General features: G+C 42.9%; 1 protein-coding gene across 2 annotated transcripts in view; it reads right to left on the reverse strand.

Moving 5' to 3' along the window:
• CTNND2 (catenin delta 2) overlaps window positions 1–25,979 on the reverse strand; it is a 1,077,052-nt gene that overhangs the window by 24,597 nt on the left and 1,026,476 nt on the right. For both annotated transcript variants that reach the window (XM_065905365.1, XM_065905368.1), the window contains one exon: window positions 16,562–16,646. In XM_065905365.1, coding sequence (XP_065761437.1) covers window positions 16,562–16,646 — 85 coding nt within the window. The remainder of the gene's footprint in view (window positions 1–16,561; window positions 16,647–25,979) is intronic.

Here is a 25,979-nt window from a genome sequence, read left to right on the forward strand (position 1 = left end):
ACCGTCAGAGTTCGGATGAAAGATCTTAGTGACTTTCAGACCTGTCTACACGAGGTGAGTACAATACACACTCACCGCGTAGCCTTTTATCCTGCAAATTGTGCAGGATATTCAATTTAGATCAGCGCATGAATATGTGAGGTTTGTGTGGAAAGAATGAACAGAGCTATTTGTCACGGCTCAGAACTGCCTTCACTGTGGGTCTCTCTCTTGATAGAGGTGTAATTAGACAAGCGTCCAAGTCAGCCCACCTCTCCCAGGACCCAGGGGGCTCACGATGATGGTCAGCTCTGTCTTGGTTTCTTTTCCAGACATTAAGGGCAGAATCATTCAATCAGCTTTAAATATAGTTTAAATTTAAACTAATACATATAAAGTTTTAAATATAGTTTTAAAATATATATTTAAAAATATATATTTATTTTTAATAAATATTTTACTTATTTAAATGTTTATGTTTTAAATATAGTTCTGCCTAGTCCTCAGCCTCTGAGATCCTGTTTAAATTGTTCTGAATAGGACCTGGGCATTGGTGTTTTCAAAATGAATAGCGTGGCCAGGAACCAGTGGCTTGGAGTTTGTATGCATACCTGGCAGTGATTAATAGGGATATAGAATACATTTTAAAGGGCAAAATCCTAGGAGGCCCTTAGGGCTCCAACTCCATTTGGCAGCGTCAGATAAGGCATTCCCAAGGTTGACTTCCACAGGAACAAAAATAAGTCCAACTCAGGCCACAGAGGTGCCCCCCCGCCCCCGACATCCTACTCATGCCTGACTATCCAACAATCACCACGTGGCTCATTGTCACAGCCCGCACCTTTGATCAGGCAGCTCTGAGACCCCACACAACACCTGCTCTTTTTCTACCTGTCAGATCTTACTCATCCCACTCAGTTTCGAGCCAGGTAAACAGGAGGTGGGGCAATACATGTTCCATAAATCACGATTGCTAAATGAAGTATGCCTCTGAGGTTCAGGGGAGTTTTCAGCAGTGCTGGAACGCTTTTACTTGCCTTGTTGCTGTTGTTGATGTGGGTTAGTTGCTCAGTCGTGTCCTACTCTTTGTGACCTCATGGACTATAGCACGCCAGGCTTTTCTGTCCATGAGATATTCCCAGACAAGAATACTGGAGTGGGTTGCCATTTCCTTCCCCAGGGGATCTTCCCAACCCAGGGATCAAACTCGTGTCCTCTGCATTGGCAGGATTCTTCACCATCAAGCCACTAGGGAAGCCCTTTCCTTGCCGGTTGTGAACAAAATGGTACGACCTTTCATTTCTGTCTGCTGCGAGCTTCTCCGTCTGCCCAGCTGTGAGGCAGGGCTGGACCTTGTTTATTTCCTTGCTATTTCCTGATCTCTAGCATGGTATCTGCAACACAGAGGTATCTAATAGATTCTGCTAGTTGAGGACAATGAATTAAGATGACCGCATTAGTTATTATAAATGCAATGATAATCGATGTCATAGTCTTTATTGCTAACTCTACAGTTCTTAGTCTTACAGTTCTATAACAAATGAAGGTTATCAGAGCCTGATGGGTTTTTTTTTTTTTTTTTTTTTTTAATATTTTAGCTGAGAGCAACCTCATCTGCTGCTATTGGTATAACTGTCCTTTCTGACATACTGCTGGGCTGAAGGCAGTGCTAGTTTAGGTAAAATGGTACCTAGAAAAAAAAGAAAAGAAAGAAAGAAAATGCCCACTCCACTGTGATGGTCATGTCTCTCTGTTCTCTGTGTTTCAATCTGAGGATGTAAAACCATCTCCTCTTTAACCAATTGTGTAGTTAATTCTAGAGCATCATTGTATCTGCCACACCTGGGCCCTGAATTGGTGCTGATTCCACTCACAGCTCTCAGAGCACATACCTCTTGCACACACTGTCCCTCCCCCAATCTCTACTGCTTATTGCATGCTGCAGCTCAGAAACCATGAGGCCCTGTCCACAGCAAAGACAAAACCTTAGCAGAGCCGGGGAAAAAGGAGGAGAAGGGAGACAGCATCCCATTTCTCACTGGATACACCCCAACTTCCTTCAGGTTGGATACGGGAGCCCACGCCTGCCACAAGGCGTGCCGTGCGCCCACTGGAATGAAGGGCCCACCTGCGGGAATGCTCCTGGGCAGGGAACACCGATGACCAGAGTCGCTGCTCTGGAGCAGAAGCTGGGTGCTGTGCATGCCGACAGGAGGCGTGCAGAGCGTGTGGATGTGATGGAATGAAACGTGTCAAGCAAGAGTGTTCCCACATCTCTTCCTTCCCTGGACCAGACCGCTAGAGAGCATCCTGTCTCTGCCAGCTGAGCAGGGCGGTGAGCCCCGCCCCCAGCGCTGGAACAGAGAAGGGATGGAGAAGCGCAGTGCCAGCTGGACCAGCAGGGAACGGGGATTAGGGAGAGGACTTGTTCAATCTGTGTAACGAAGAGCTTACAGCAAAAATGGAGAGGAAGGGCAATATCTCAAGGATTGTTTGGAGAATCTGGTGATGAGGGAGTCTAGAGAAAAGGGGTTAAGTACCGAATCTTCATCAACACCCTTCAGGAGGTGAGATGAGCAGGGCATGGGTGGGGGCGGGGGGATATGTACATGTATAACTGATTCACTTTGCCGTAGAGCAGAAACTAACACAACATTTTCAATCAACTATATGCCAATAAAAAGAAATGAAATTGGGTCATTTGTAGTGACGTGGGTGAACCTAGACTTTGTCATACAGAGGGCTTCCCTGGTGGCTCAGAGGGTAATGAATCCGCCTGCAATGCAGGAGACCCGAGTTCGATCCCTGGCTTAGGAAGATCCCTTGTAGGAGGGCATGGCAACCCACTCCAGTATTCTGGCCTGGAGAATCCCCATGGACAGAGAGGAGCCTGGCGGGTTAAAGTCCAAGGGGTCGCAAAGAGTCGGACACGACTGAGCGACTAAGCACAAGGCAGTGATGTGGATGAACGCAGACTGTGTCATACAGCGTGAATTAAGTCAGAAAGAGAGAAAACATAGCATATTAATGTAGGTATATGGAGTCTAGAAAAATGGCACGGATGAACCTATTTGCAGGGCAGGACTAGAGACGCGGAGGTAGAAAATGGACCTGTGGACAGTGTGGGAAGGAGAGGGTGGGACAGAGAGAGTAGCACTGACACATATACACTACCACAGGTAAAGCGGAGCGCCAGCGGGAGCTGCTCCACAGCGCAAGGAGCTCAGCCCGGTGCGCTGTGGTGACCTAGGGGGTGGGTGAGGGGTGGCAGGGAGGCTTAGGAGGGAGGGGAGAGATGCATCAGGCAGGCAGGCAGTTCAGTCGCTCAGTCGTTTGCGACTCTTTGCGACCCCATGGACTGCAGCACGCCAGGCCTCCCTGTCCATCACCAACTCCCGGAGCTTGCTCAAACTCATGTCCATCGAGTCGGTGATGCCATCCAACCATCCCATCCTCTGCCGTCCCCTTCTCCTCCCACCTTCAATCTTTCCCAGCATCAGGATCTTTTCCAATGAGTCAGCTCTTCGCATCAGGTGGCCAAAGTATTGGAGTTTCAGCTTCAGCATCAGTCCTTCCAATGATATCCAGGATTGAATTCCTTTAGGATCGACTGGTTGGATCTTCTTGCTGTCCAAGGGATTCTCAAGAGTGTTCTCCAACACCAAAATTTAAAAAACATCAATTCTTCGGCACTCAACTTTCTTTATAGTCCAACTCTCACATGCATACATGACCACTGGAAAAACCATAGCTCTGACTAGATGGACCTTTGTTGGCAAAGTAATGTCTCTGCTTTTTAATACGCTGTCTAGGTTGGTTATAATTTTTCTTCCCAGGAGCAAGCGTCTTTTAATTTCATATCTGCAGTCCCCATCCGCAGTGATTTTGGATATATGTATGTGTGATAATCTGTATACTTACAGCTGATTCACAGTGTGGTACAGTAGGAACTGACGCAACATTGTAAAGAATTATCCTCCAAATAGAAAACAAAGAAGGCGTGGGATTTCACGTTACTTTTTCTGTGATCCCTGACCTCTGCAAGAGGCGCCCTTTAGGGATTAGACAACGATGGGGCGGAAAGTGACAAAGTTAGTGAATATCTACAGCTGTGACGGTAAGTTACATGGGGAGCGTCCCACTTGCAGTTCTGTTTTCAAAGCGAGATTTGGAAGTTCTGTCTTCTATACTTAGACTTTAGAAGCAACAAATCTTTCCTTGTGATAAATGACATCTCTGACTTGGACAAAAGCTTCAATAAATAATTAACCTTGAAAATGGAGAATAGTTGTTCTTTCCACTGAGAATATTCACTGGCACCCAAAATAGATATGAGGACACGGTCAGCCAGTATATGTTCTTCCTCTCTTTGAAAATAGAGGAAAAATTAAAAGAAAACCTCTTCTTTAATCTGGTAAGATTTAGCTGGAATCTAAACAAGGATTTCTCAGTAGGCATAGAGAGACTCTTTAGTTCTGAAGTAACAAATACATGGTTTTTTCGTGTTAGCTGTCCTTGAAGGCTCTTGGCGCATAAAACTTGTCAATTCTAATTTGCTATGAGTGACTTGAGATATAAAGAAAGGGTGGTGTAAATCCTTGGAGCTTTTAAGCAACCCAAGTTCATCCACTCATTCAACCCAGGACATTTACAGCTTGTATTTCAATCGCTTCATCAGGAACCTATTTTTTAAATGAAAGTTAAAATTTGAATTGTTGCCATGCATTGAAAAAGGTAACCAGCTGAGACATTGCTCACTTAAGAAAAATTTGATTGCTCTAAATTGTGCCAGTTTTCCAAGTCATTTTTTAAGTGGAATAAACCTGTTGATGTAATCACACGAAGCAGAGAAAGAAAAGATTCCAAATTAGTGGTAGCTATACAAACATTCTCCTTATTTCAATAAAAGATATTATAGAGAAAAAAAAATGGAAACAGACTATTCAAAGTCTATGTGATTGAAGACCAAGCCAGATTTTCCCTGAGGATAAACTCACAGTTCCTCTTCACTATAATAAAACAAGCTTCCATCTATTTTTAAGGTAAACTGTTTGTTAAAAGAGTCATTAAGACTAATTCCATCAACAATTCCAAAAGCTATTAGAATTAAATATTTAGACTAAATCTTCAAGGACCAAAAGGGAGTATTTGCAGCTTAATGCAAAAATAAATACCACCTGACACACCGGTTACTTTCATTAGTTTGTTTCAGCTCCGGTGCTTCTAACGAAATTTACTTAAATGGATTTGGCTACTTAAAGGTACAGTATATGAAGGATAAGAGTCTTTCACAGTGTGTACCATATTTTAAGGGCTCCCCAGGTGGCGCTAGTGGTAAAGAACCCACCTATCAAAGCAGGAGACACAAGAGACTTATGTTTAATCCCTGGTTCAGGAAGATCTCCTGGAAGAGGGCCTGGCAACCCACTCCAGTATGTCTGCTTGGAGAATCCCATGGACAGAAGAGCCTGTTGGGTTACGGTTCATAAGGTTGCAAAGAATCAGACATGATAAAGTGATTTTACATGCACACATCATCTTTTAAAAGCAAATATTGAGTACATCCATCTTAGGAATTCAATTTATCACCATTGAACTAATTCTAAAGAACCGATATCACTAAGAAGATTCGACAAGCTAGAAAGAAGCTGATATAATTTGGTCAAAGAAAGTATGTCACGGTTAACTACTGGGAGCTAACTGGTACCAAACGGAAGCATGGTGGGAGCTCTCAAAATGAGGTTTTTATTAAGAACTGGGTACAGCGTTTAAGAGGACTATTGCCATCAGCATGTGCATAACATTCTCGGGCATAAACATCTTGGTAGACTTTTCTCTCATTTTTCTGCTTTGTAATAGAAACTGTTTTTCACTTGAACCCATTTCTCAGTTTCCCTTGCTGGGAGATTTGGCCACGTGACTAAGCTCTGAAAGTATTTCCAAAGCATCCCCCACCCCCACTTTAAAAAAAAAAAGGATGCCTTTCCCCACCCTCTTACACTGGAATGTGGACAGGTTGAGGTCAAGGAGGAGAACGCAGGGGAGGGCAACCCTCCAGAGATGGTGATCACAGAGTCTGAAGGAGCCAAAACCCTGGTCCGAGAGGTGTGATGCCAGATCCGGACAATTAGACTCTAGCGTGACAGGGTGTGATTGGCTCAATAATATGCTTCCCTCACCAAAGATATACACACATCCTACTTACCTAGAACCTGTGATAGGCTTCTTAGGTAGCAAAGGGACTCTGCAGGTGTGGTGAAGTTAAAGCTCTTGAAGGAGGGAGATTACACTGAATTATCCAAGTGGGCCCAATGCAGCCACAAGGTCTTCAAAGAGAGATACAGGATGGGGGCATTGAGAGAAGGTGATGTGACCACAGAAGCAGAGACAGAAACTCAAAGAAGCTATGCTGCCTGCTGAGACGATGGAGGAAGGGAGCAAATGGCCAAAGGGAGCGGCAGCCTCTATACGCTGGAAAAGGCAAGGAAATGGATTCTCTAGGTGGCTTCAGGAGTGGGTGTATCCAGGACCAACAGGTTTTTTTTTTTAACTTTAATATTATATTTATTTAACCCCATATATCTAAAATATCTTTTAACACAATCAACATGACAAGTATTCACTAGATAGTTAAAAAAAAAAGTAAGCTAAGTCTTTGAGATTTGGTTTGTGTTTTATGCTTATTGCTGTTGTTGGGTTGTTTAGTTGCTAAGTCAAGTCTGACTCTTTTGTGACTCCATGGACTGTGGCCTGTTAGGCTCCTATGTCCATGGATCTTCCCAGGCAAGAATACTGGAGTGGATTGCCATGGCCTCCTCCAGGGGATCTTCTTGACCCAGGGATTGAACCCGAGTCTCCTGCATTGGCAGGCAATCCTTTACCACTGAGCCCAGAGCATATCTCAAAGAGGACTAATCATATTTCAAACGTTCAATGGCCAACCCCTCACTAATGGCTACCATGCTGACCCTTGGACCCCAAGGAGATCCAACCAGTCAATCCTGAAGGAAATCAACCCTGAATATTCACTGGAAGGACTGATGCTGAAGCTGAAGCTCCAATACTTTGGCCACCTGATGCGAAGACCTGACTCATTAGAAAAGACCCTGATGCTGAGAAAGATTGAGGGCAGGAGGAGAAGGAGACGACAGAGGATAAGATGGTTGGGTGGCATCACTAATTCAATGGACATGAGTTTGAGCAAGCTCCGGGAGATGGTGAAGGACAGGGAAACCTGGCCCGCTGCAATCCATGGGGTTTCAAAGAGTCAGAGATGACTTAACGACTGACTGACAACAATGTAACAATGCTGAAAATCTCAGCTCCAGACTTAAGGCGATGACAGGGAGAAGCAGGTGAGGCAGGCATAGGACACTGTGCTAACTGGGCAGGGATGACAGAAGAAAGGGGTCAAATCCCCCTTCTTGACTCCTCTTCTTTTTGTCCCCAACCCCAGCTGCGGGAGTTCCCCAGAACTCCACTTTTACTCACTGCAGAGACAACACTTTGATTTCAGCCCAGTGAAACCTACTTTGCACTTCTGCCCTCAAGAACTGTTCAGATCATGAATTTGTGTTTAAGCCACTGAGTCTGTTGTAATCTGTTAATGCAGCAATAGGAAACTCACAGAGGAGATTAATTTCTAACTGCTGTAAGCCATGGTTATTTGGGGTGCGAGACACAACCGATTAGACCTGAGGACAACTTTAGATGATTAAATAGCTGCAACAAGGTACTGTGACAGGATGTTAACATAATTTTCTTTCATTGCCTGTGTTTTGGCTAAGGTCCCAAAGCAGGGAACAATAGATGCCCCATTGTTCCCCATATATTCTCAAAGTAAAGAATTAGATCATCCATTCATCCTTGTGAACGTGGAGGATAAAATAAGGTTCTGCAGTATTAACACATGCCCCACCTCCAGATTACATAAGATTAGGCTAAGAATTCACTAGTGAGTGGAGAAGTTGGTAGGAAGGGCTTCCTTGAAGGCAGTTGATGGGCTGGGCATTTCCCATCCCCTGTCTCCTGAAGCCTGGGAAGTGAGCTCCTTATTTTGCCTGACCACAGGCTCTCTGGAGTTTGGGGGTTGTAGGAATCACCATGATCAGGGTGAAGCACAGACTCAGAGCCAGAGGTGGACCAACCGTGGAGCTCAAGAAGCTTAGGTTTCAGGATAGTCCACTGCATGAGCCCCCTTCGAGGCCTGTAGCAAATTTTGTATTCATAAAATATATTCTTCGTAAACAGGAATTCCCACACTAACTAAGCTACAGGGTGGAAAATATGTATCCACTCTGGTCTCAGTGCAGGGTAGTGGAAGCCTTAGGTGCATGGAGAGCCTGGAGCAGTTAGCTGAAAGAGGTCAGGTCCAGGCCAGCGGTCCTCAGTTGGAGTTTGGTATTTAAATACCAACCCTGCAATGCAGGCGAGTCTGCCTGCAATGCATGAGCCATGAGAGATGCAGATTTGATCCCTGGGTCAGGAAGATCTCCTGGAGGAGGGCATAGCAACACACTCCAGTATGCCTGCCTGGAGAATCCCATGAACAGAGCAGCCTGGCGCGCTACAGTCCATAGGGTTGCAAAAGTTGGACAGGACTGAAACACTAAGCATGCACGCATGAGCAAACCACATCACTGTCCTCACGAGAGAAGGAGCCAGCACGCGGGCATCTGTTGTAGGCTGGGTGTACCAAGGCCAGGGAACAACTGTGTGGGCCAGGGTCTCTCTCCTCTCTGCTGATCCCCCTTTCCTGGCAGAGCCTGGGAGGAGGGTGGGGGTGCACGGCCCTGGGACACAGGAAGGAACAGCTTATGAGACGGGGAGCAGGTGAGGGAGGAAGAGACAAGAAACTGATCACGTCCTTTCTCCCCAAGCAAATGCAAGTGCTGTTAGACGCAGCTCATCCCATCTACCGGGATAAGGAAGGGTGACCTTGAGTGTATTGCCCAAAGTAACAAGAATGGTGCTAGATTTACATTAAACTTAGCTTTTTCCCTAATTCAAAAAGGGACATGTTCCCTATAGTGTCACTATTCACAGTAGCCAAGAAATGGAAGAAACCTGTGTCCATCAACTGATGCATGGATAAAAAAACATGTGGTGCATATGTACAAAGAATATTTGTTGTTGTTTAGTCATTAAGTCTTTTCTGACTCTTTGTGACCCCAGGTACTGTAGCCTGCCAGGCTCCTCTGTCCATGGGATTTCCCAGGCAAAAATACTGGATTGGGTTGCCATTTACTTCTCCAGGGGATCGTCCCGACCCAGAGATCAAACAGGAAACTCCTGCGCTGGTAGGTGGATTCTTTACTGCTGAGTGACCTGAGAAACCCACAGGGAATATATAGACCAGCCCTAAAAAGAAGGAAATAATGCCATTTGCAGCAATATGGATGGACACAGAGAATCTCATACTAAGTGAAGTCAGTTAGACAGAGGAAGACAAATATGGTATCACTTACAGATGGAATCTTAAAGAATGATACAAATGAACTTATTTACAAAGCAGAAATAGACTCACAGACATAGAAAACAAATTTATGGCTACCAAAGAACAAATGGGGGGAATAAATTAGAAGTTTGAAATTAATGGATACACACTGTTAAATAGAAAAATAGATAAATAGCAAAGTAAGGTCCTATTGTATAACACAGGGAACGGTGTTCAGTGTCTTATAATAGCCTATAATGGAAAAGAATCTAAATGAGAATATGAAAGTGAAAGTCGCTCACTCGTGTCCAACTATTTGCAGTCCCACAGATTGTAGCTCACCAGGCTCCTCTGTCCATGGAATTCTGCATTGCAGGCAGATTTATTTTTTTTTTAAACCATCTGAGCCACCAGGGAAGCCCTCAAAATACTGGAGTAGGCTGCCATTCCTTTCTCTAGGGGATCTTCCTGACCCAGGGATCAAACCCAGGTCTCCCACATTGCAGGCGGATCCTTTACCATCTGAGTGGTAAAGAATCTACCTGCAGTGAAGGAGCTGCAGGAGCCGTGGGTTCAGTCTTTGCGTTGGGAAGATCCCCTGGAGGAGGGCATGGCCACCCACCCCAGGATTCTTGCCTGGAGAAACCCATGGACCGAGGAGCCTGTCTTGGTGGTGCTACAGTCCATGGGGGTCGCAAAAGAGTTGGACACGACTTGGAGACCAAACAACAGCATATGTACGTGTAACTGAATCACTGCTGTGCCCCTGAAACTAACACAACACTGAAAATCAACTACAGTGCCAAAAAAAGAAAAGTTTAGTGAGTTTTCTAGCTCCCAATTCAATCCTTTTTCCCCGCTTTTGTCTCTGGGGTACTTTTGGAAGTTCTGATTTAAAATGCTACGGTAAAGCCGCCTGGGAGAGCAGAGGCAGAAAGGAAACACTGGACTTGGACGCTGCTCGGGCAGAATTTCCCCAGCTGGGAGGTCCAGCCCCACAGCAGCGCTAACTCAGTCACTTCTTGTTTAGCAGCTGCCATGTGCATCGATTTCCACTTCTGCACAATTGATTTTTGCTTCTCTTCCCATTTGTGCCTTTGTTTTTGGACAGATATCATATGATGAGTGTCTGAGAATGGTCTCTGAGAGGTCAGCGGACCTCATGAAGGAGGGCCTTATTTGTCGATACAAAAATCAACAGGCAAACGCCCAGATTTATGGAGGAGACAGCATCACCACTGAGTTTAACCTCAGCCTCTGGGTTTCCTACCCGAGCTTGATGTGCAGTGATTTAGAAAAGAACTCGAGCTACAGTTGTAAATCTGGAGGACACAGCATTCAGATTATTTAAGAGTCTGACCATAATTATGGCTGATTCTTGTTGTTGTAAGGCAGGAACCAACACAACATTGTAAAGTAATTTTCCTCCAATTATGGAAAATTACACTACCATATGTAAAATAGATAGTCAACGGAAATCTGCTGTATGGCTCAGGAAACTCAAACAGGGGCTTGATATCAACCTAGAGGGGTGGGATGGGGAGAGAGATGGGAGGGAGGTTCAAAAGGGAGGTGATACATGTATATCTATGGCTGACTCATGTTGAGGTTTGAGAGAAAGCATCAAAATTCTGTAAAGCAATTATGCTTCAATAAAAAAATTAATTTAAAAAATTAATTAATTAAAAATGCAAGAAAAAAGATTCTGATCAAAAGTTTTCATGTGCTTCCAGTCATTTCTTGGTGAAGAATTTTCCAGTACAGTAGAAAGATGAATAAATTCCTGGTGAGCAATTTCCTTGATAGAATGACAGCTCTACATCCAATCATTTATTTCTATAGAGGATTTACTACTTTTCCATCACCATCTTAAATACTCGCCAAGGAAAAACATCTATTCATTCTCAGAATGGCAAGATGCTACAGCAAGTATAAAAGTATTTCTTGCTCCTCTTGCTGCAAAGCTTTGAGATCAAAATTTTGAATTTTGATCATCTTGGGTGTTTTCCTGGACAATATTTCAAAATATCTTTCTTGTTCTTGCTGCAATCCAGTATTGATTTTTAAATGTCCAGCAAGTGAGGGTGATGAGGGATGTGAACTGTGAACTGTGACTTCAGTTTACAGGGATCAGGAACCACTGACTCTTCGAGGTATAGAGGCCAGTTTCCTGGAAGCAGTGAAAGACACTCGCCCACCCGCTGTGGTTTGGTCATTTGAGGAAATCTGCAGGCATCCCTTCCCTATCCATAATTACTTATTGATTTCTCGTTTTGTGAGTGCAACAGTGGCAGGACCAATGAAATGAATCCCACAGCAGTAGGAAAAGAGAGGCCTGAGTGACTCAGGCCGTGAAGGGCATGACTTCACTCCCATCAAAGCCCATTATTCACTGGCTGAATGGTACCTGCGGCCTGAGAGTCTGTCTTCCCGACAATAAAAGGAAGGACATTTAAAGATTAGCTTTATGCTTCGTTTCTCTCATCCAGACGGCAACAGTGAATACAATATCTCTATCCACAGAAACACTACCTCGTTTGGCTTCAAGTTTTCAAGCACACGTGGTTTGGCATTCTTTGAGACAGAAGCTCACCGTGCAAGATCCCAAGGGGTAAGGGTGGGAGGGTTTCGGCGGGGGGGGGGGTGGGGGGGTGGGGGGGATGGGGAGGGGAAGCGTGGGAGGGTCAAGGGGTGCTGGGGAGGGGTAGGAGAGTGAGGGACCCCACAGGAGCACAACTACAGAAACATGGGGCCATGACTATTTGTTGGGGAGAATGAGTCTGGTTTCTAACCTGGGTGACCATCAGCAGAGTTTGATTCTGATATCTGAGATGTCTCTGATCTGATCCTTGCATTTATGAACAAAGGACTTTGCTCATAGAGTGACTGAGTAGATGCTGTTCTTTCTGGAGTTCTTTGCAATTCTTAGAGCAAAATAATGAGCCTAAGTGTTATAAGCTGAACACCGGAAAAACTGTCTCTCTCTCGACTTGACAACGGGGGATGCCCTGATGCTGTGCTGGGCTTAAGTTCTAAGTTTTGCACAGTGATAAAAATGTAACTTTCGATTCTTAGATTTTGCTTTTTTTTTTTTGTCAACAGCTGTAATGATAATAATAAATGTTGCTATCCCTACAGCTGAAGAGGGATGACCTTGTGGAGACATGATGGCTGGCTTCAAAAATAGGAAGGCTATCCTAGAGAAGAGAAAGTAGACTTTTCAGTACAGCGTTGGAGGACAGATAACAGACATACGGAGATTTTTCCTTCATGTAAGAGTTCTGAAAAATCATAGCCACCCAAAAATGGAATAATATGCCTCCTTAGGGAGTGATTTGCAGTGGAGAGTTCAGATACAATGTTAGCCAGAAAGTTTGTTTGGGTTTTCTACACAACGTTACGGAAAAATCAGAATGAACTTTTTGGCCAACCCGACATTTGAACAAAAGCAAATGACTCCTGGAGCTGATATAACACCTTCTTTCTTTTGGTGAAATAACTCCCTCCTCCTGCCACCAAGCTTTAGCAGGGCTCTTGGTGGCTCACTTTTCCTGCCCTCCCTCACAGCCGGGTGCATGGCTGCAGCCACATGATTGAGCTCTTGATCACGGCAGGGAAGCAGAAGGTTGGTCCCTTCTGCATCACGTGCTTCAGAGATCATCACTTGCCCTCACTTTTCCTACGGGCTGCAGTGAGAGGGGAAGAGCTCAGTGAGGGAGCTTGGTACACACACGCAAGGATGATACAGGATCACAAGACAGGTCCCAGGGCCACCGCTGACCCTGGGCCACCTGCCTAACCAGGTACAGGCCCATGACAGAAAGGGAACTTGTTTAGCTTGCGTTTCTGAAGTTTTGAGTCTTCCTGTTAAGAGTAACTTAGCTTGTATCCCAAACAGTACAACTATGTATTTTTTTTTTTTTGAGATGTGCATAAGATTAAGGTATTATATAAGGGTTTATAAGAAATGCTTTCTGCAATTTTATAATTCTATGTCCCCATCCCCCCCAAATTTATATCCTTTCTCTCAAAACCAGTCGTCCCAACAAACCCTACCACAGCCAAACATAATCACGTTGTCAGTCACTGACCTCAATTTTCTAAGTACCAGTGTTCAAAAAGTCAAGAACTTTTGATCGCCTGCTTTTCTCTCAGCCCTCTATCAAGTCTGCTCCAGGGCTCACCTTCTTTCCCTTTAGAAAACATCCTCTGCACAAATACAGATGATAAAGATACTTGAAACTTCTCTTTGTGGTTATCCAATCTAAAGGATTTTTTTTTAAGGTGATGCATTATTTAGCCTTTGTGTGATAACATTCTTCTGTTTCTTTTCCCTTAGGGGAGAAAAGTCAGAAGTCCAGGCCTCACTGAAGCTGAAGGTCTGGATGATGCAAATCCGTTTTGGCTCACAATGTGTCTGGGTTCCAACATAATGTGGTCAACACACCCAGCCAAAAGAATATTCTGATTTATTAAATGGAGCTCTAAGTGAAATAAAGTAGTTGAGCTAATGAAATGTGGTTCCGGCCTCTGTGCTTGGGTCCTAAGGAGGAAATGAGCCAATGACAGGTGGACCTTTAATTCCGTTCCATAGATATGCCATTGTTATTTCAATTTTCATCTATCTACTCACGTTTTTTCCTCTTGCCCATAACGTTCTTTTCCTCTTATCTCCTAATTCATGCAAACTCTACAGATTCTTCAAGATTTTGCTCTGTAATCTTCTTGCTCTTAATTTATCCAGTAAATCCATAATACATAACTCTGAACCTAATGCAGTTGCCAATCACTTTCATCCACAATAGCTGCTCTACATGTCACGTTTTCTTTGGAACTCTTCTTTTCCTAAGCCTATAATAGGTATTTAATAAACAGATTAGAAGCACGAATAATTATAGATATGGATCAGACCTTTAGAAAATGATCTCTCAACTGTCAGTGAAGAACAAAATAGAAATCTATTGCCTCACTGATTAAAAACAATTCATAAGGACAAATGAATTTGGATTTTCTCACCACAGGACCTTTCAAAAAGAAAAGCTTGTGTGAATTTTGAGCTTTGCCATTGTAACACTTGTACTGAGCACACAGTCCTCATTTCATTTCGCAGCTGCACAATTTGGAAATCGTTAAGAACAACAGCATTTTCTCAATATTTTAAAACCATGGGTCAATTGAAAACATCACCTTCAGCTTCTCCAGCCTGTCTTTCTTGAGTCTCCTCACATTAAGACACATTTTAAACCCTCTTTAGCTCTTGAGTTTTAGCTCCATTAAATTTCTGACAACATACTCTTTTTTTTTCCCCTCATGGCAAGTGAAAGACAATTACACTTTCCGAACCCTACTACCAACACAGAAAAAACTAAAATGGAAAACTCATACTACGATTCAACAAATAACGTGAAGTCTCTGAAAGTCGTTTCCCTTCAATGCACAGAAGTATGAGAAGGTGTATTTCAGCAAAGAAATGGCTGGAATTCAGTGAAAGTGGAGTTTATTTGAGGCAGTAATATTTCATTGAACTTCTGGAACCACTGATTCAGAACGACCAGCTCTTTTCTAACTTATAGTGTGTTCTCTGTGTCTGGCGGCCTGTTTAGCCAAAGGATCCTGTCCCTGGAGGGAATTCATTTGGCTTCTGAAAGAGTCCCGGAAGGAACCGAGGGATGTGCATTTCAAACAAAACAGACAGAATGGAACTCAAAACACTTTAGCCAAATAGCAAGATATTTAGGAAAGGATATCATTAATCAAGAACACTTCTGCAATATTTCAGCCTAAACATACTTCCTCTTAAGGAACAGAAAAATCTTGAAAGAGATTTCTGAAATATATGAGCTAAACTTTATTATTTTTTTCTCATTTATTTTTATTAGTTGATGAGCTAAACTTTAAACTGAAGTACAAAGCAATGAGCTTATGGGGAATAGGAAGATCTTGGAGAAATCTAGAAATAGACTCTAACTTAGTAAAGTCAGTCATTAAATATTTAACTTTATCCCACAGGCTTAGAAAAAGACTGATTTTCCCTCTGGCAAGATGGATCTCACCCCCTTTCACCTTTTGAGCCTCAGCTGTGGCCCCACCTCCCATCCGAAGACTGAGATGCTGGGGACCAACGTGGCAGTGATTCTTGGCTTCCCCCTCCTCCACGCAGGCTGAGGGGAGGCAAGGAGGGGCTCTGGGAAGATGATGAAGCCCTGTTGACGCTTTCTGAATCCCTATGGAGACCAATGTCTATGCCGTTCTCCCTCCCTATCTATCAATGATGTTCTCTGCCCCATGTGTTAACTCGAATCTATCCTGAGAGCCCTGATCATTGAAACAACTCATATATGCTGTTTGGTAACAACAAAACAGTAACTTCTCGGGGACACTGTTAAAGAACTCGCCTCCTAACCAGAAAAGCAAAGTGGTGCACCCTTTGTTGACGAACATTTGGGAGAGAATCATATAATCAAAATTTCTAGATGTGACCTTTTTGCTTAAGGTTATGTTTCTAAACTATTTTGGGGAGGAAGTCTCCTTTGAAATGTATGATATAAATTTCTGCCTGCCTCCGGGGAGTCTCCTGAGCAAACGCCCAGCCTCTTCCTACGATCTACGGCCATCATTGGGATTATCAGCCCTTCACCTTGCATGTGAACCGGTCAGCGTCTTGGATGCGGAATGTGGGTCTCTGTTCAGTGTTCCTTGGTTGCAAGGCTTCTCAGCCTCCTGAACTGCCTTTTACCGTTTTTCTTTCTGTCTCCTCTCCACAATGACTTCAGTTATTTATTGGCACTTGTTGACGCTTTTGTGTGTGAGGGTGTGTGCAAAATCCCTCAGTTCATTGCTTTTAGTCTCTTATACAATATAGGAGCTCAGAAACAAGCTTATTTTCTTGAAGGTAAGACTCTATGGCTATAGGTCTGTCCAATCCAGAAAGTTTACAGATCTTAGCATATATTCAGGGGACACTTAGCAACCTTCTTTTTTTTTTTGCTTCTTCACTGATTCTCTTGTTTCACTTGTGTTTCAATTACTCAAACTCTCAGACAAGGTTCCTTCGTATCTGTGACACATCTTGTTATGACCAAATATTGTCTTTAGGCTCAGGGTCTGTGTGCAACTTACGAGCCAAGCAGATAAAGCCAACCTTACCTTTTTGTAGAGACTCCTCAGATCTCGGTACTGCCACATGCTGTTGAGGACCTGAGATGCCGCCTTGACCACCTTTGGAGAGTGTCTGATAAAGAAAAGACAGGACACAGAAGCGGTGAGCAGGACAGCTGGGCTTCAAATGACTTGGCAGGAAACGGCAAGAATACAGAGAATGAAAGCCTCGTGGATTTTCTGGCTCTTCTTTCTCCAGTCTGGACAGTGCAAAGGACGCATGTCACCGGTGTCCAACCTCATTCTCCCCCCGACACCCATGGCAGGGGGCAGGGTCAGGGTGGGGGGAGGAAGGCCTTGCAATTTGGCAAAGAATTTTGACAATGCCAACCCAACAGCAGTGCATTGAGTCAGAATGCAGGTTCAGCGCTGGACTAGGAAATGGAACAGAAAGAACCTTGACCAGGAAAGGCAAGATTAAGAGGTTTTAATAGCTGTGTTGTCTAACCTGTGTAGATGGCTCAGTGGGTAAAGAATCCGCATACAATGCAGGAGACACATGAGACTTGGGTTTGATCCTTGGGTTAGGAAGATCCCCTGAGGGAGGAAGTGATAACCCACTCCAGGATTCTTGCCTGGGAAATCCCATGGACAGAGCAGCCTGGCAGGCAGTGGAAGGGTTGCAAAGAGTTGGACATGACTGAGCGCAAGCAAGGAGTAAGGAGAAAAAAAAGATACTCATTTTCTCAGCTGAAGCATAAGAGCTTGTATAGCATTTGCTCTCCTGCCTGAGGGGTTCAGGGAACTGCTTCCGTTTGCTGAGGAATCAAGCACCGGCGGTTGGCATGGAGATGACCTCTGCACACACTGGCACACCGGCTCTCCTGCGTTTGTGTGGAGGAGCGAGCACGGATAAAAGGCTATAAACAAAGCCCTTCACACAATTCCCGTTCTGTCCTCCAGACCACAGTGAGAAACTAAGATCACGTAAACCTCTGGACTAGCGGTTCTTACCATTTTTTTTCGAGTCATGGCTTTGAAATCCTTATGAATCTATCGCTAAATATTGGTTCGGTGCCAACCTGCATCTCAGATCAGACTCTAGGTCAAGACATCTGTGTTGATTCAATTCGATCCGATTCTTGGAAATCACTTTGATGAGTGGCGAGGGCCTGCTAACTACCTGTGGATTCTTTGCTCCAACGGGCTGAGTACACAACCAGCCTCATGACCTGAGTGGCTGACATGGCATTGTGTCTGATCTCAAGGGCTGGCACAATTTTGCTATAAAGGGTCAGCCAACAAATATCCTTTGAATTGTGGGCCATATGATCTCGGTTGCCATTGCGGGACAAGAAGAGTAATAAACATGAGACATAAATGATACACAAACGAATGGAAGTGGCTGTGTTCCAATCAAGTGCTATTTACAAGAAAGGGTGGACAGTGGGATTTGGATCATAGCTGGCTGACCCTTGGTTTATGCAGGGACTCCTGGAGTTGGGCAGGTTGTAATCACACATGAGGACGCCAATGTGAAATCCACCCCTGAAGCTGACCCCTGAAGATTCCCCAAAGAGAACATATGAATTGAGATCAAAACTGCTTTTAACATAAAATAGTCTTTAAAATGGAAGGTGAGCAGATGGTGAGACGGGATCGAGTTGAGCTTGGACTTGAGAGCCAGGGTAAATGGATGTGTGCATGCTAAGTCAGTTCAGTGGTGTCCAGCTCTTTGCACCCCTATGGACTATAGGCTGCCTACCTTCTCCAGGCAAGAATACTGGAGTGGGTTGCCGTGCCCTCTTCCAGGGGATCTTCCTGACCCTGGGATGGAACCCACATCTCTAATGTCTACCTGGATTGGCAGGCAGGTTCTTTACCACTAGTGCTACCTGGAAGCAAGGACTTGTATTTTGTAATGAAATGATGGGACCTTAATACGTGATCAATTAAATGTCTGCTATTTTCCTGGGTCTTCAAGTATGCAATGTAGAACAACTTCATTTAAGTTCCTTCATCCATTTACTTACTGGAAACTGGAACAGTCACTCTTCCTATTATTATTGCTGAATTCGAATTCAACTTTGGCTGTGTTTGAAAATGTCTTAGCTAATATTGTGTACTTTTAAAAGAAAACATATAGCACTCTTGTAATTTCAAAGTTTTTTCTCTATGAGATGAGCAATATTTAAGCAAAATACATATTTTCTTTACCTAAAATGGACAGTGGCTAAATCATTTCACATTTACACTAGTAACATGCTCTAAATATATTGAATTCTTTTGACAGAATTGTAGATCTTTTCATGGATATAGATACAGGTATACTTTATTCTTTTTAAAAAAAATTGAATTATTATTGACCTACAATACTCTGTTAGTTGCTGGTGGTCTGATAGCCGTATGCATTGCAAAATAACCACTATGGTAATTGTATTTACCATCTGGCACTACACAAATTACAATATTTATTGTAAATATTACAATATTATTGACTATATTCCCCCTGCTGTGTATTTCCTCCCTACGGTTCATTTATTTTGCCACCGGAATTTCATATCTTCTAATCTCCCTCACCCATTTCACTCATCGCCCCATCCCTTCCTCCTCTGACAGCAGCCTGTTTGTTCTCTGCATCTGTGAGTCTGTTCCTATTTGGTTACGTTTGTTCTTCTGTTTTGTTTTTCAGATTTCACATACAAGTGAAACCATATTGTATTTGTATTTCTCTAACTTATTTCACTTAGTATAATAGCCTCTAGGTCCTGTTGAAAATGACAATATTTTATTCTTTTTTATGGCCAAGTAATATTCTCTTGTGTATATGTATGTGTGTATATATACACATACATATTGTAGTAAATAATATGTTTACTACATGTGTATATACAATATGTATATATATATTACAATAAATGTGCTTCCCTGGGGACTCAGATGGTAAAGCGTCTGCCTGTAATGTGGGAGACCCGGGTTCAAGCCCTGGGTTGGGAAGATCCCCTGGAGAAGAAAATTGTAGTAAGTAAAGCTGCAATGAACACTGAAGTTCATATACTTTTTCCAATCAGTGTCTTTCTTTTTTCTTTAGAAAACTATACAGAACTGGAACTGCTGGATCATATGGTGGTTCAATTTTTAATTTTGTGAGGACCCTTCATACTGTTTTCTATAGTGGCTGTACCAATTTATATCCCCACCAACAGTGTACAAGAGTCCCCTTTTCTTCACATCTTTGCCAACACTTACTACTTTTGTCTTTTTTAATAGCCATTCTGACAGCTGTGAGGTGATGTCTCATTGTGGTTTTGATTTGCATCTCCCTGATGACTAGTGAGTGATGTTGAACACCTTTTCATGTGCCTGTTGGCCATCTGTAAGTCTTCTTTGGGGAGAAAAATGCCTTTTCACTCTTCTGCCTAATTTTAATTGGGTTGTTTATTGAATTGTATGATATATATATATATATATATATATATATATAATATTTTATGTATATATATGCATCTTGGATATTAACCTCTTGCTGGTTATATCATTTGTGAGTATTTTTTTCCCATTCAGTAGGCTGTTTTTAACTTTGTTGATGGATTCCTTCGCTGTGCAAAAGCTTTTAAGTTTACTTAGGTTCCCTTTGCTTATTTTTGCCACTCTCTTCTGGCCTGCAATATCAGCTGAGAGACTTACTGGAGTTCCCCTGTGCATACTTAATTCCTCTTCTCTTGCTGCTTTTAAAATTCTGTCTTTATCTCTAGTTTTTGCCATCTTAATTACTCTGTGTCTTGGTGAGGACTTCTTTGGGTTTACCTTGTTTGGGACTCACTGTACTTCCTGGACCTGGATGTCTGTTTTCTTCCCCAGGTTGGAGAAGTTTTCAGCTATTAATACTATTACTTTGAATAAATTCCCTGCCCCTTTCTTTCTCTTTTCCTTCTGGAACCCTACAATGCCAATATTAGTATGCTTAATGTTGTCCTAAAGGTATCTTAAACTATACTCGTTTAAAAATATTTTATTTGTTTAGCTTGGTTGATTTCCACTACTGTCTTCCAGTTTGCCATTCCATTCTTCTGTATCATCTAATATACTACTCATTCTTCCTAGTGTATTAAAAAAAAAAATTTCAGTTATACAAAAATACCCAAAGTTATACAAGTATTACTCAAAGCTACAGTTTTTCCAGGAATCATGTACAGATGTGAGAGTTGGACCACAAAGAAGGCTTCGCACTGAACAATTGATGCTTTTAAACTGCAGTGTTGGAGAAGACCCTTGAGAGTCCCTTGAACTTCAAGGAGATCCAACCCGTCAGTCTTAAAAGAAATCAGTCCTGAATATTCACTGTAAGGATTGATGTTGAAGCTGAAGCTCCAATACTTTGGTCACCTGATGTGAAGAGCCAACTCACTGGAGAAGACCCTGATGCTGGGAAAGACTGAAGGCAGGAGGAGAAGGGGACGCCAGAGGATGAGATGGTTGGATGGCATCATCGACTCAATGGACATGAGTCTGGGAGACAGTCAAGGACAGGGAAGCCTGGTGTGCTGCAGTCCATGGAGTCACAAAGAGTCAGAAACAACTGAGCAATTGAAGAATAACAATTGTACTCTTCAGTTCTGTTTGATTCTTCTTTATATTTTCTAACTCTCTGTTACACCTGTTACTGCATTCATTCTCCTGAGCATCTTTATGATTATGACCTCAGCTCTTTATTGGGTAGATTGTTTCTACTTCCCTCTGTTCTCCTTCTGAGGTTTTATCTTGTTCCTTTATTTGGAATATATTCCTCTGTTGCTCGTTTGGTTTACTCTCTGCTTTTATTTCTATGTATCAAGTAGGTCTGAAGTTACATTTCCTGATCTTGGAGGAGCTGCCTTATGTAGATATCCTATGAGGCCCAGGAGCATACTCTCCTGTGGTCACCACAGCTGTGTGCTCTAGGGGATGCCTCGTGTGGGCCATGTGAGCCCTCCTTTTGTGGGGGAGCAGTAACTACTATGGGTACACTGGTAGGCAGGCTGGACCGTGGTCTGGTTGGCTGCCAGGCCCTGTATGGATGCTACTGGTCCTAGCACAGCTAGCTTCTCAACATAGGGAGAACCAGCAGTGAGGCTGACTGGCTGGTGGGCAAGTCAGCCCCTGGTGCTAATAAACTAGGAGGACTCCAAAATGGCACTTGCTAGCACCAGTGTCCGGAAGGCAGACTAGCTTCCCAAAGAGGCTGCTGCTAGCATCTCTGTCCCCAGAGGGAGTCTCAGCTGCCTCCTGCCTCTCTGAGACGCTAAGATCAGTAAGAGCTCTGACCCAGGATCTTTTCAAACTGCTGCTTCAGTGCTCAGTCTTGGAATGAGTTGTGAGTGAGACCCTTAAGAGCAGAGTCCGTGTTCCTACAGTCCTGCAGCTCTCCCAGCTGGGGACTGGTCTTCCTGGTGCTGGGGAGTTGATGTAGGCTTCTTGGGAAGAAGCTCTGCAATTCTGATGATCCTCACATGCTTTTCTTACATAATCAATGCTGAGCAAAGATTAAATGCTATGTTTTGCTGGATTTTAGCACTGTTAGCTAGATATGTTGGAGAAGGGAATGGCAACCCACTCCAGCGTTCTTGCCTGGAGAATCCCGAGGACGGGGGAGCCTGGTGGGCTGCCGTCTATGGGGTCGCACAGAGTCGGACACGACTGAAGCGACTTAGCAGCAGCAGCAGCAGCTAGATACGTAATTTTGACAAAAGTCAAGCAACTCTAGAGGAACATATCTTAATATTCAGGGGGTAATAATACAGTTGAAAATTTTAGTATGCAAAACGTCCTCTGACACTGTAATTTTTTCCTACTTCTTGCTTAGTTACAAAATGCAGACTGAGAATGTGGAATAAATAGCAATTTTTAACCTCTCAATTAACATGTCAGGATACCACAGTGTTATAAAAACTGATAAAGGTCAAAGAAATACGGTTTTCTTTTTAATTTTGATTCATCCACTAGACCAGGCAATGGCTACTTGAAAACCTGTAACTGTTGATTGAAGGACTTGAACAATTGAGTGCTTCTAATGTGACAAGTGATTATAACCTCAGCCACAAACACAGTTCCTTACTGACAAGTAACAGTTGAGACTGTTAATGGCTTTTCTGTCTTATGACAAAATACAGTTGACACATTCAACACTATTTCCTACAGGACTGTTAAAATCTGAAAAAACACAAATGTACTTTTGAAACAGATGGATATGACAGAATGTCCATGCTCTGTGTTTAAAATGATGTGAAAAGAATAATATAAGTTATCAAGACTTCATAAATGGTAAGTATAAGATTCCTATAAGAGTCATTAACAACTACACAATGTCTGATCTTCACTAGAGTTGTCAAATTAGGGATGGCTGAGAATCCCAGTTGGTGTGATTTCATTGTGGGTTTTCAGGACAGTCATTCCAGCTGCAGGGTTCCATAATAATTGTTTCAGTGTATTGGCAAGATGTGATGAGTTACACAGTTCATACACACCTTGATTGGCACTTGCAGTCTGACTCATCAAAATCACAGCATATTTAAGTGTGTGCATATTTAGAAATAAAACCTATAAATACATAAAAGGGAGAAGCATAGCTATACATGGTTGTTCATCTGTGTTTTCTCACGTGATCACAAAAGTTTGAGTAGTTTTGGGAGGAGGGCATGTCTGCAAGCATTTTATGAATTAACTAGAGCAAATTGACATTCCTCCCTTTTCCAATTATTAAATTGTCTTCAATTCCAAAACATTTATTTTCAATAAAGTATTTTTATTTCATTAAAACACTTCTAGAAGGCCATGGGACTCTCAGATATACTATCATGATTGAATTGAGTGACAAATGGTGAGTTTAGTGCTAAGACCCAATGTATTTCTTCTGGATGCATTTTAAGAGCAGTGAGAATTGAAAATCCAACTGAAGTGCAGGTGAGAGATGAGGATATGGCCAGTTATAAAAACCTTGCTTTGACCCCCAAATTGGTCACTATCTGAAAGAGGTAAACCGCATAACAGAATGCATGAGACGAAGCAGGAGAATTCTAAATGGGAAATGCTTGACTCAAGTGAATTCAACACTTCTTATTAAATTCATAAATCCAGACTGCTAAACATTGAGGGAAAGGTAAAGGGACAATGATATGAAATGAGTATCTATTCCATGAAGAAACTTTCAGCCAATTTAAAGCATATATTTGAGATTATTTGTAGTAAAAGGAACCTCCCGTTAGCAACAATACAGATGGGAATAGACCTAACAGGATTATTTTCTGAATTGGCAATGTTGATATATACGACTTCAGGCATAGTTTCTTCAAATGAGTTTTTAATTACTTTTATCAAATAATTTTCTTTGACCATAGGGCTGATAAAAGCATTTTTTTCCTCTTTAAGGCCCACCAGGGATGCTCACACAGATAGAAGGAATTCATATAACAACCTCCCAAAGCTCTACAGTTTTATGATTCAGGGACAATGCTTTCTTCTCTGAACGTCTCATGAACATAGACAGTTATATCAGAGTGGACTGTGGTTTTATTGTGTTTGCATGTGCGTTTGCTTAAGAAAAGCATCAACATATTAAGTTTCTAATGCCCCAAACAGGTACGCATTTCAATTAGAGATTTCCAAGGTTCGCTAAAGCTATGTGAAGCTAAGTGAAGGACAGAAAGCCTGGAATGCTGCAGTCCATGGGCACAAAGAATCAGACACGACTGAGTGACTGAATAATAACAACCACTGAAGCTATATAACAAGAAGAAAACTGAGGCTTCCCTGGCGGCTCAGTGGGAAAGAATCCGCTTCTCATTACAGGAGACACGGGTTTGATCCCTGATTTGGAAGATCCCACGTACCCCGGAACAACTAAGCCTGTACCCCACAAATACCACGCCTGTGCGCCAGAGCCTGGGAGCTTCAACTCCTGAAGCCACAATAAGCAAAGGAGACAAGGAGACAACTCCTGGCGTCCAGAACAAGAGGAGTCACTGCAATGGATGCCCAGGCACCACAACGAGGGAGCAGCCCTGCCTGCTGCAACTAGAGAAAAGCCCCAGTGCGGCAACAAAGGCCCAGCACAGCCAAAAATAAGGAAATAAAATCAAAGCCTGTGTAACTTTCCTTGACCCAGCTGGCGGCCCCAGGATAAGTCCTGCAGGCTCAGCCAACAGAAAGCCTCAGGGAAAGACCACCCCTCTGCCCAGTCCTAAAAAATAAATAAACAAGAGAACCATGTGGTTTCCTGCCAATGGAAAAGAGCATTTTTACTGTAAGTACAATATTATAAGGTATAATTCAAGTCAACCATCTGCACTGTGCAATTATTCCACAAGTCCAATGGGGTTTCTCTATATTTGACATGGAAAAGTTTTCAAATCCTAATACTGGACTACTGACTGAACCTATCTGAAGGTCTCAGGGCGCTTAAACAGAACCCCTGAAACTTCTTTTTATTGCACAATGATAGTATCTCGAATTAAATGAAATGAGAGAATATCCAAAAGCCTTGAAGTGCATCCTTTAAAGCTTTTAATAACAAAAGAAAACTTATTTGGCGTTTAGATGTAAAGGGAATAAAGTCAAGAAGTAGACCCTTGATAACAAAAGGTTTACCCTGTTAATCTTATTTGATTACATTGAGGGACTTCCAGAAGTCGAAATTTAATTAAGGTTAGTGAGTGTTTTTGTAAAATTGACAGCTCATGGATATACCAACCCTGTGGCTGGTAAAGATACGTTTTAAGTTACATACAGTAAAATGCCACTGGTTCTTAAATCGAACCGGGAACATTATTATTTGTGGTGGTGCCATTCCTTTGACATAAGCCCTCTCTCTCTTTAATCCACTGGTGTAAAAGCCCTCCTTCCTCACTTCTTCCATCCCTGGGAAAATCTGACTCAGTATTTAAGATGTGATTATTATTTCTTCCAGGAAGTCTTTTATGACAGTCCCCCCTGCGGTCTTTAGATTGGCAAGTATGAGCATGATGACTTGTTGAATGACGTAATTTGTTCCAAACATGCAGCTGATGAGGGAAGGTGGTGGATAAGCACTAGGTTCTTTCTGACTGCCACCATTTTCTCTCCCATCCTCCCTGCAAGCCTTGCTATGCAGAACTGGAGACACAGAACAAAAGGATGTGGATCCATCATCAACACATGGATTTGGAGCTACACTGGAACCACCACCACAAAATACCTTCATGAATCTGGGTCGTCTCCTGGGTATGAAAAGTGAAAGTCGCTTAGTCATGTCGACTCTTTGCAACCACATAAACTATACAGTCCATAGAATTACCTAGGCCAAGACACCTGAGTAGGTAGCCTTTCCCTTCTTCAGGGGATCTTTCCAACCCAGGGATTGAACCCAGGTCTCCCGCATTTACCAGCTGAGACACAAGGGAAGCTCAAGAACACTGGAGTGGGTAGCTATCCCTTCTCCAGGGGATCTTCCTGA

This window comes from Muntiacus reevesi, chromosome 14, assembly GCF_963930625.1.
Source record: "Muntiacus reevesi chromosome 14, mMunRee1.1, whole genome shotgun sequence".
NCBI classification, from domain to species: Eukaryota; Metazoa; Chordata; class Mammalia; order Artiodactyla; family Cervidae; genus Muntiacus; species Muntiacus reevesi.